At 36.4% G+C, this 11,780-nt stretch overlaps 1 protein-coding gene across 1 annotated transcript; it reads right to left on the bottom strand.

The window, feature by feature from the left end:
- Nucleotides 1–5,357: 5,357 nt before the first annotated feature.
- LOC130992801 (uncharacterized) lies at nucleotides 5,358–11,221 on the bottom strand. The gene is given in 4 exon segments (XM_057917551.1): nucleotides 5,358–5,740; nucleotides 10,094–10,581; nucleotides 10,902–11,016; nucleotides 11,018–11,221. Coding segments are annotated over 4 exon segments (912 nt in total). The 5' UTR covers nucleotides 11,084–11,221; the 3' UTR covers nucleotides 5,358–5,497.
- Nucleotides 11,222–11,780: the final 559 nt, after the last annotated feature.

Below are 11,780 nucleotides of genomic sequence, written 5' to 3'. Positions count from 1 at the left end.
AGATTTCAGCATGTTGTTAAATTTTTTAACCAACATAGCAAGATTAACATCATATTCCTCATCGGGATCAACATCTGTACACTCAGACAAGTTAGTAATTTTAGAGTTTTCAGGAATCTTTTCAACACGAAAAGCCACACTTTTGGACACATGATCAGCTTTCTGCTGTTCAAGATTCATCTCAAAGGTTAACAGCTTACTGACCAGATCACCAACACGCATAGTAGCAACATCAGCAGTTTCTTCGATTGAAGAAATTTTCATGTTATACCTTTCAGGCAGAGATCTCAGTATCTTACTGACCAGTCTTTCGTTGCTAATAGGTTCCCCAAGTCCAACAGCTTCATTTGAGATTTCACATAGCTTTTCATAGTATGCAGAAATAGTCTCATCATCGCGCATTCTCAAAATCTCAAATTTGGTGGTCAACATTCGCATTTTTGTTGCTCTAACACTGGCTGAACCTTCACATTGTTCCTGCAAAATGAGCCAAGCATCTCGAGCTTCCGTGCAATTAGAAATCATACGAAATGCAGGAACATCAACAGAGATAAAGATAGCATTCAAGGCTCTGGAGTTATGGTTAGAAATGAGTCTTTCATCAGCAGACCATTTACTCTCGGGTGTGAGAGAAGTAACTCCATTCTCATCAGTGGTACGCGGTGGAGTCCACCCATCCAACACAGCAACCCAGGCACGTTCATCAATAAGAGTTGATATAGATTTTCATCCTAGTTTTTCACAAGTTGTAGTTCTTCCCACTACTATCAAGAGTAGGAGGTCGAGCCGACACACTTGACAAATCCATTGGTGGTAATTTTGCACACAGGAATCGATTCTTAGTACGTCAAGAACCTGCTCTGATACCAATTGAAAGAATTTAGTGCCCCAAATTACCAACAAAGTAAAACTGTGTAAAGAAAAGAGTAATGTTGAATGCAATGTTATGAACAGAATGTTAATAACATTATAACCAACATGCAGCGGAAAGTAATAACACACAGGAATACTTTTTTCACGGATTATAAATAACCCGTGAGTGCCTCAAGGCTAAATTCACTATGTTGAATCAACAATAAAAAGTACAGATTTGGATCTTCTTGGAGATCTATCTTTACAGAATATATGCCTAAGATAAACCAACCTATCTACTTTCAGTACTACAATGTTGATACAACACAGAACCCAAAAACAGCCGAATAACAAAAGTTAATCGGACAAAGCAAACAACCTGTTATGCTCCAATGGCCTTGCACTTCAACTCTTGCCCTCGACGTCCCGTCGATACAAAGATAGACTTTACAGATTGGCTGCCTAAGTCTACTTCGTCAAAGCAATCCTTGAAGAACCGGTGACACGTTTGCAGCAGGAAAATGACGAATTGGCTGTGAGTGAATGTTAAGTCGCAGATAATGCACTTTCAAAACGTGAGGATGATTGAAGCTTCTTGCTGCATTTATAGGCCTTCATGTCGTGGTTGGTTTCATCCACTTCCCACTTCCAGAACCTTCCTATAACTGCTACAATCCGTCTTCAATAACTGCTAGTCGACCAGCCTTGGGATGTTGGCTACGAGATCATGGTTCCTGAAAAATAGCAACAACCTTCCCACTACTTTGAACCATGCAAAACCGCCTATCCACTTATTAGAAACGTGGTCAACAAACATAAAACCTTTATTCCACAACCAAAGAATAAGAAAACGTGAAAGGAAGGTAAAGATTAAATATATATAATTACCAATGGAGAGTCAAAGTATGGAGTCAAGGCAGACTCCGGAATGTTGGTTGAAAACCCAGAAATGTTGACACCATGAATGTTATCAACATTCCACCCAACATTGAAAACACGTATGTTATCAACATTGGTCCCAACATTGTCGGAGTCAACATTGACTCTAACACCAACAACAATTCAATGAAGTATAGTAGGAAGTGAAATCGAAAATTCAATGCAATGGTTTTTTTTTTATTTAAAATTATTTTTTACATTAATTATGTAGAAGAAAGAGAAAGAAGATGGAAAATAAAAAAGAATAAGTAAACATGTACCTTTATTTAGGAGTATTTTAGTTTTTTTTTTATTGATTTTGGTATGAAAAAGTTCTACTCTTATGGATGAGTGTGAATAACTTCTACTCCCTCTGTCTGTCAAGAGTATGACACTTTGGTTGGGCACGAGATTTAATAAAATTGTTGGTGATTTTTATGTAGTGGAGAGAGGGTCCCACCATTATTTGAAATGAGTGGTTGAAATTGAATAAGAGGTGAGTTTTTTTGTAAATAAGGGGTATTTGTAAAGATGAATAATAAGGAAAAAATGTTGGACCATGCCTTAAAAAGGAAAGTGATACTCTTTGCGGACGTCCAAAATGACAATTGTGACATGCTCTTGGCCGACGGAGGGAGCATATTTTATGCTTTTGTATAAAAAATAGATTCTCACTATTGCAAATATATTAATACATCCTACCAAACATATATTAATATACACCTTCCAGTCGCATTAGGAATGTCCCAATTATTACATTTAGATTAGGGGTGGAACGATACAGTATACCTTGATACATTGTTCATACCTTATACCTTACATTTACCTCCGGTATAGAGAAATTTCATACCTTTACTTTACATTTACCTACAGTATACCTTAGTTCGGTATACCTTAAATTACGGTATGAAAAAATCTCATACCTTTGTTTCGGCATACCGTACCCTATTTAGGTGTACCGTAGTTTCGGTATACTATACTTACACGGTATATTGAAATTGATAAATTTCGGTACGATAATATTGATAATTTTGTTTTATACCTGCTTACCTGATAAACAACATCTAACAAATATAATGTCAACACCGTCTCAACAGTTTCACAAGTCTACAATATAACAACATTAACATTAATACTATAACTTAAATAAGGTGAATATTATATTATAACTATGCTATAAGCCTATAATATCAATATAAACAATACTATAATTCAATTATATTAAATTGTATAACCTATATATTATACTATGTTCATTTTTGTATCGATGATATTTATATTCTCATACTTGTATATATATCCATGTAAACATAGATGTTATAAGTTAAATGTAATTTATTGTAGAACAATAATCTTAGTTATATACTATAAAATATAACTATATAACTCACATAAGGTGAATATTATATCATAACTATGTTATAAATTAATGTATTATAGTTTGTTTATTTTTATTTATCATCTGATGATATTTATAAGGTGAATATTATATCATAACTATATGAACTATATTTTGTTTATTTTTATATCATTTGATGATATTTATAAATTCAGGTACTTGTATATATTCATATAATATAGATTATATACATCATTTTATAAAATTTATCAATATTTTTTAAAATATAAACATAAAAATATATATTATATATATTAAAACTAAAGATTTTGATACGGTATATACAACTGCGGTATATAAAAATAAGGTATTATACCTTAATACTGGTATATATCGGTATACCGTTAATAAGGTATCATGCCTTATTCCAGTATATACCTTTAAAACGGTACTTATTAATTTTTTTGGTATATACTTCGGTATCAGTATATGCCGGTATACCCCGGTATCTGCAAAATCCATACCTTTACCTTACCGTAAATCTTTGGTACGGTATCATACCTTACTGAAAAATCCGATATACTCCCTCCGTCCCATTAAAGTTGGCCCCATTCTTTTCGGCACGAAGATTAAGAAATTTGTTGTTATGTTTTAATTGAGTATAGCCTCACTAAATTTAATAATATTAAATGTCTTAATTAGTGAAAACAGAAAATTGGCTTCATCTTCTTTCTTAATTCGTACACAATTTTTGAGTATAGCCCCACAAAAAATTGGCTTCATCTCTCCCTCCGTTCAGTATTACCCACCGTCGTCGCGCGAATTTCTGGTGACAATTTACTCCCTTCAAAACCAGATACCCAACACTAGATAGACAAAGTTCTTACCTTCTTCTCCGGCGACAAAGAGCTGCCGGAGAATCAAAAACAAAATCTGACCCCAACACCAGACACTCCAAACCAAATCAGAATGCAGAATCAAAAAGCCCCAATTCCATAAAGCAATCTGACCTTCTATTGAAAATCATCAAAAATTCCCAAACCCTATCTCAAATCGCTACCCAATGCCCCCACCAAACGGGGATCTGCACAAAATTGCAAAATTTATCGGTTCACTGAACATTCCATACATCGTTCCGCGGTCGGCTCGAACTATAGTCGGTGGCCATGGGGATGGCGTCCGCCGGAGATGAACAGAGGGAGAGAGGGGGAGAGACGGCGGCGGCGGCCATGGGGGTTGCGTCCGCCGGAGAAGAACAGAGGGGGAGAGAGGGAGAGGCGGCGGCGGCCATGGGGGTTGCATCCGTCGGAGAAGAACAGAGGGGGAGAGAGGGAGAGGCGGCGGCGGCCATGGGGGTTGCATCCGTCGGAGAAAAACAGAGGGAGAGAACAGAAGTAAGGGAGAGGAAAGTCAAGGGGCGAGGTGGCGCTCGGCGCTGTCCGCCGGAGAATAAGAGAGAGGTGAGAGGGAGGTGCGGTGTGAGAGAGAGAAATATGAGTGAGGATAGGTTAGGTTAATAGGTGTAGATTAGTTGACTTAATTATAGAGTTTAATTTGGTGTAATTTTTACCCAAAAAGGAAAGTAGCCAACTTTAGTGGGACACCCAAAAAGGAAATATGACCAACTTTAATGGGACGGAGGGAGTACCTTAAGTTCGGTATTTTACGGTATTTTTCGATACGGTATAAGCGCCCTGTATACCGAGTTTTCGGTATATTTTCTCAGCCCTAATTTAGACGTCCCACAAGTAATATCTCATACTCCCTCCGTCCCACTCCAATAGTCCCATTTTCCTTTTCGGGACGTCTCACTCCAATAGTCTCATTTCTATTTTTGGTAATGATTTTACACTACAAACAATGTGGTCTCACACACATTTACTCACTTTTACACTCAAAAAGCAAGTTTCTTAATCTCCGTGCCCAAATGAAATGTGACCATTGGACCGGGACGGTGGGAGTACCATTTTTAGTAAAAAAAATTAATCATTTAAAATGATATTAAATTGTGAATCCATCTTACTTTATACACCAACTCACTTAAAATAATCTTTATATATCTTTCACATAAATATTATATAGTAAAATACATATCGATCAAACATATCACATCTTAACTAAAAGGCAATAGCATAAGCTTAAGTTAAGTCGAAATTGCTTTTGGGATATGTCCGCACTGGAACCCTTTACTACCAGAATCTGTGTAGACTATGAGATGAGAATTATTGTTCCAAACTATGGCCGTGGATGAACGAAATTATCATAAAGCAACTGAGATAACTGCATATCATTTTACAATAAAATGAAGGAAAAAAGGAAAACTATACATATGATAACTGAAAGTGAAGATTCCCAGTCTAGATATATAAAATTCAGATCTTCAAGCTCTCAAACATCATCAAAATACTTTTCTTCAGCGTCTTGATTAGCTTCTTTCATCCAATGATCATCCAATGTTTCATCCTCATCGATTTTCGAGTAGTCGACATGCTGATGGTCTTCCCCGGACATGAACTTCTGCTGCATTACATACATGAACTGCTCCATCCGATCTTGCATTTCCTCCACAGATGAACTGTCTGCAACCAAGTGGTTTGCAGCTCTCATCTCAGCGTTGTGATTTTGCTCCACCTAGAGAATGTGATCAAACACGCAAATTAAAAGCAACACATAAGGTACAAGTATCCACTAATACAAGATCAACATGAACACGATCAAGATTATGATTACATGTCACTGTCAGCAATAATCTCGGCTGGTGACCAAGTTGAAACATGATCCAAAAATGAACTGGTCTCAACTATCTTGAGGAAAACTAAACAATTAACAATATGGTTCGCAATGAGAATTTTCAATCCATTTTGTTTTCAGAAAGCTGAATGTATGAGCTCCCAATATCTTATAACCAGAAGTGTTACGATATAGGAAAAGTAAAAATCTAACAAATTTAAGAAGATTCTGAAAATGTAGAAGCATATCAAAATTAGAACACCACCACAAAACTAGCCATTGTAAGAAGTTCAACATGATGCGGAGCTAGAAGTAGAATTTTGTTGGGAACTACATATTTACTCAATGAAAAGTTGCCCCCATTGCCCGCCAACCAAACCTAATGCAACCAACCATAACCCCCAACCTAATGAGATACTGGATGGGATGGGAACAGGCTAGGGCAAACCCTGCCTGTTGAGGCAGGTTCAAACCCGACCAACAGGTCCTAGGAGGGTTCGGATTGGGTAGCATGTTTGGCAAGACCTCCCCTGTATAAATTTAATACAAATACTTTTAAGTCAATGAATGAATTGACACAGTTCATTATTTAGTTAAAGTTATATTTTATTTCTTTAACTATACAGTTATTTAGTGTGAGGTTATTTAGGGTTGGAATAAAGTAATGGATCAAGATTGTGTGTGCTCCAAGCTTTTTACTTTGGCCTCAAGTTTCTTTAGGTCTTTAAATAGTTATTAGTGAGTTAAGGTTAGTATTATCATTTGAGTATTATTTTGGGATAACATCCATTGTTGGCCTCCCTTATTTCTCTCTGTTCTCCTTATTCATTATTTATTCCAATCAAAATCTTTTTGTTTTCTTGTTCATTGTTTCTCTCAATCCATTTACTCTAAGGGTTCATTTGGCTTGGGAGACGACACAAATTGGGAGAGGTCAGGACATATGATTATGTGATTGAGTTGGCAAACAATAATCGTACACATGCAGCAGTGTATCCAGCGATCCTAAAGGGTTACAAAACCCTCAGATCAGCCATACTATCTCAAAAGTTTAGCAAGGGTACTCGCTTACAATTCAGTGGACAAGCTGTCGAGGAGTATTTTTGGGAAGTTTTTCATAATCAAATTTGAATCAACTTTTATGCTAACCCAGTGACAACAGGATACTAGATTCATGAAGCTGGGAAAATTAAACTAAAAATTGCAAGCCCGAACACATATCTAAAGGTAGTAAAACTTCCACTTCATGAAGTATTTACCAAGAAAATTGAAATTGAAAAATCATTTACTTCCATGTTTAACAAGAAAAAAGTTAATGTCAAATAATAATAGGAACTCTCGTATTATCTATTACCAAAATTCACTATCAACACACTTTCAGAAGATGATAAATATACAGTTTACCTAGTGATTTATGCATAATTGTTCATATTTTGGGGGATTATTGATGATAATTTGAACTTATATTTTGTTGGTATTGGTGATTTTTATGAGAAGTGCATTACTTTTTGCAGGAGAGTGTGGAAATGGAGGAAATCTCTATACTTAGTAAAATGAGAGCAATAAGGGAGAAAAAGGGCAAATGCACCGCGTGCACGAGAGGCCAACGTCCGCTGGGCCTCCTCCACCCAGCGCCCGCAGATCTTTCCCAGCGGTTGAGCTCAACACTCCACCTCCGCGACCGCTGACCTCGTCCAGCGCCCGCTGGCTTGCCCACCTCCGCGCCCGCTGGGTCTTCAAGCCCCGCGCCCGCTCATTGAAGCCCAGCGGTCGAGGGCCTTTCAAGCCCCGCGCCCAAACCACAAGTCCAGCGGTCGAGGGCCTTTCAAGCCCCGCGCCCGAGCCAAAAATCCAGCGATCGAGGGCCTTTCAAGTCCCGCACCCGAGCCAAAAATCCAGCGGTCGAGGGCCTTTCAAGCCCCGCGCCCGAGCCACAAGTCCAGCGGTCGAGTGATTTTTCCACCTCCGCGCCCAAGCTCTCTCTCACGCCCCAGGAATTGTTTTAATCACGTGTTCATTTTTTAACAGCTAAAAAAAGAAGCGTGTTTTATTTTGGAGACTATATAAGAGCTGGACTTCTCTTTTTGACCACTCACTTCCGCCCACATTCTGGCACCACAAACACTAGGGTTTCAGCTTCCTTTCATTTTTCTTAGTTCTTTGTTCTAGAGTTGTTTATTTCCCGTTCTTGGATTGCATTTCCTTTGGATTGTAAGGATTGACAAGTGGATTCCATTATTCTCAACGTCTAATTGGTATTTCGTATTTTCCTTTATTTGAATCTAATTGAATTATGTTGCGTTTTTAGATATGCGATTTCTTTTCAGTCATTCTAGATCACTAGAATTTATTTTCAGTATTTTCAATTCTATAGCTTTCTATTCAGTGATTTATTTTAGTAGGTTGTTATTTAATTATCATTTAATTATTGCCTAGGGTTTCATAATTTTTACTACATCGGTACTTGCGTTTTGTTTAATTCTGCTTTGTTATTTCCTAGACCTAGATTTATTTTCAGTTATTTAATCATGCACATTAGGATAATAGAACAAACAAAATCGATTAGAGTGTTTAGGTTTTATTGTTTTCTGTGTGTGATGTGATTGAATGCCCTGCTAAATCTTCCTTGAGAGACGACTTGGGTTAGCTTACTGCACTAGGATGACCTCGTATGATTACGAGTCAATTCAATAGGTGTTTTGAGTTGAGTCACCTAGTTATGGCATCACAATTCTGTTATGGTTAATGGCTTAACACTAATTGATAACAAGTTAGTCAATGAGTAACCAAGTCTTTCTGATATGGTTTTAACTTAATAGTTTGGCCAGCAGTGAAATAATGAATCAAGATATCATCAAAATTCATACATATAGATTAATTCGTTGAAATCAGGAAACAACTCTAAACAGGAATAACATTTTGAAGAGGTAGGTTGACTGGTTGAGCAAATGGGCGAGTTGGTTCAAAACCAAACTGACCTGCCAAAACCAATATCTAGCATAACGTTCAAAGAAACCAAACCGGTCAAATTTTGCATTAAAACCTGAACCAAATCAAACCGAAAAATCTATGGTTCAATATGGATTTAGTGGTTTTTTTAATAAGGGAGTAAATAAAGATTACTAAGCATATGATAAGTAGCTCCGAAATTTAAACAATAGTGCATAGCTTAGTGGATGGGGGGTCGCCTTTCTGGCCAGAAGGTTAAAGTGTCGGGTCCGGGTAGTTGCTTCATTTTTTATGGTTTTTATGTGAATGGAACAAAGGAACAGGTAATTAGAATAATGGACATCGAGTTCTGATAGCCTAGCAGATGGATTGCCGTACTTTTATGTGAAAGGTCTATGGTTCAATTCTCACCACACATCTTGTGCTTCATTTGTATATTTATTGATAACTTTTTAACATAAAGTTGGTCAGTCAGACTGAAATTTATCCCATATTCCCATGAAAACCGAATGAATTGAACACAAAGGCAGGAGATGCGCTCAATTTTGGTTATTTTCATTTTTGTAGTACAAATTACTTTGTCCGTACTTAACATGGAACTTTTTTCAAGGTTTTTGGAATCTTTACAATGTCTTTCAAAATGTTTTAAATCTAACTCGTCTTTTAAATCTAACTCGGTTTTAGGATGTTACTACACTTTTCTGATCATGGTAACTCAAGCTATGGCTTCCAGAATTATGGTCAGTAAATATAATATGCATGTTGGGAAAGCATTGGCAGTTTTGAGTGCAAGCTCTTCAAGAATCATTTAAGAGGGTGTTTGGCTGAGCGTGGTAAAATAAGCTCCTAAAATAAGCTCCAAAAAACTAAGTTCCAGAATCCCATCGTATTTTTTCATGATCTTATAAGCAACAATAAATTTACAAAAATAACTCTACTGTGTTTTGTTATTTTCAACATATTCCCTTTCAATTTCATATCTCCTTAATTTTCTCTTTCTAACTAGGATTTTCAATCTCTTAACTCACAATTCTCCCTCTAACTTATAAGCTCTTGAGACATTAAATCTTATAAGCTCTTGAAACATGATTGAGCTTAAAAGGTGTCTCACATAAGATAGCCACATACCTAATGATGTAACAAAAACATTTTAGCAACACAATGATGTAACAAAACATTTTAGTATGAAGCATTGAAAAAGAGAATATCTTACCAGAACAGTCTGCGAGCTCTTAGAAGGGGGCTCTACTGCCATGCATTCCACTTTTTCCACTGTCTCCTTCTCTACTACAACTTCTCTTTCACTTCCATTTTCTTCTTCTTCTTCTCTTCTTCCTCTTCCTCTTCCTCTTCCTCTTCTTCTTCTTCTTCTTCTTCTTCTTCTTCATTTCCAACCCAATCGCTTTGAGCCACACCCAACCTCTGTTGCTCTCCTCTGATCTTCTCCACCAATATCGCCTCTTCTGATCGTCTCATAAGTGTCTCTGACCACCGCTCACCAGGCCTCGCCATGTTCCTACCACTTGGATCCTGAAACTTCCCTACGTACTCATGATGCAGATAAGGTTCCCTTTCCCTCATTGCATCTTCTGAAAAATAATGCCCATCTACCATTAACTTATCCATATATGCTAGCCTACGATTCTTGATCTTTGCTGACCTAGACTTCTTATCCTTCTCTGTTGGGCTCATAATTCTCCGGAGGTTGTTAAGGTGCCAATTGATTTCATAATCATCCCTCAACACGTCAAAGTGATTAAGCTCCTCCAGCGATAATTTCGACCCATAACGCTCTGAATTCATCAATTTTGTTAAGCTCAAATTAGTTACTCCTTTTTCAGCGAAGCAAAATGAATTGATTGGTACATAGTGGCCAAAGAAGAACCAAAAAATTTACATATCCCAAAAAATGGAAAAACATCTACCAATCCCCTATCCCATTAAACTCCCACGAATTCATAATAGACACTCTCAGCAACAACTAATTAAATCGAGATCAAATATCCTATCCAAAAGCGTAATTCGATGGAGAAGCCGAGTTAAGGTTTAGGAAAAAAAAAACAAAAAAAGAGAAAAGTAATGAAATCAAGTAGTAGTGCGGAGAAGAACGCACCGAGGAAGACGGGGGCGTCGGTGGAGAGAAGGTCAAGGAGGAGGGACTTGCGGAGTGATGGGTTAGCTGCATCAGCAGGTTGTACCTTGCGGGGAAAGTACAAATCTTCGATGATGAGACAATCTGGCTGTTATCCTCTCCTTAGCTTCACTGCCTATTGCAGCACTACCGGATTTCGCCATCTCCAACTTTTCTCTTTCAAATGGCTTCGGTATTTATGTTCTTTCGCCATTACACATTTTACAAAAGTAGTAGTACTAATAAACCCTAAATAATGGGATTTGTTTCAACACGATAAAACTTTTCCTTTTCACTCGCTGAGAATGAACGATTTGGTTTGAACTCTAGATCTCACTCTTCCTAGATAAGAGTTTGTTTCGTTTGATATCCCCTTGAGAATAATAAGTTAAAACTTATTTGACTTATTTTTTCTTCGAAATTAGTATGCCTATTTGTGCGTTGCACGACAAATATAATTTTGTAAAATAAATAAATATAAATATTACATAGAATTAAAATATAAATAAATGTAAAATATCATTTAAAATTAAAATAAAATAATTCACATCAATTACTAAATAAAATTTCTAATTTAAAAATACTATATAAATTTTCAATCATGTATAAAATGTAATGATAATTATAATTATTAAATAATTTTAAGTCATTTGATACTGAAAATTAACATTACACATTATTATTATAGAAAATTACACGTTATAATAAATAAATACATATTTTTATACACAAATATAAATAAAAAGTTGTAAAATTTTGACAAAGAGAGTGAAAATAAAATATTTTAAATTTTCACAACTTATTCATTTTAATACCATATTAAATATTTTGTCACGTACTTATATTTAAGATGCATATTAA

The sequence above is a fragment of the Salvia miltiorrhiza genome, chromosome 7 (genome assembly GCF_028751815.1).
Source record: "Salvia miltiorrhiza cultivar Shanhuang (shh) chromosome 7, IMPLAD_Smil_shh, whole genome shotgun sequence".
Lineage (NCBI taxonomy): Eukaryota > Viridiplantae > Streptophyta > Magnoliopsida > Lamiales > Lamiaceae > Salvia > Salvia miltiorrhiza.
The sequence above is the reverse complement of the archived record's forward strand: the minus strand, read 5'-3'. Positions and strand labels throughout refer to the sequence as shown.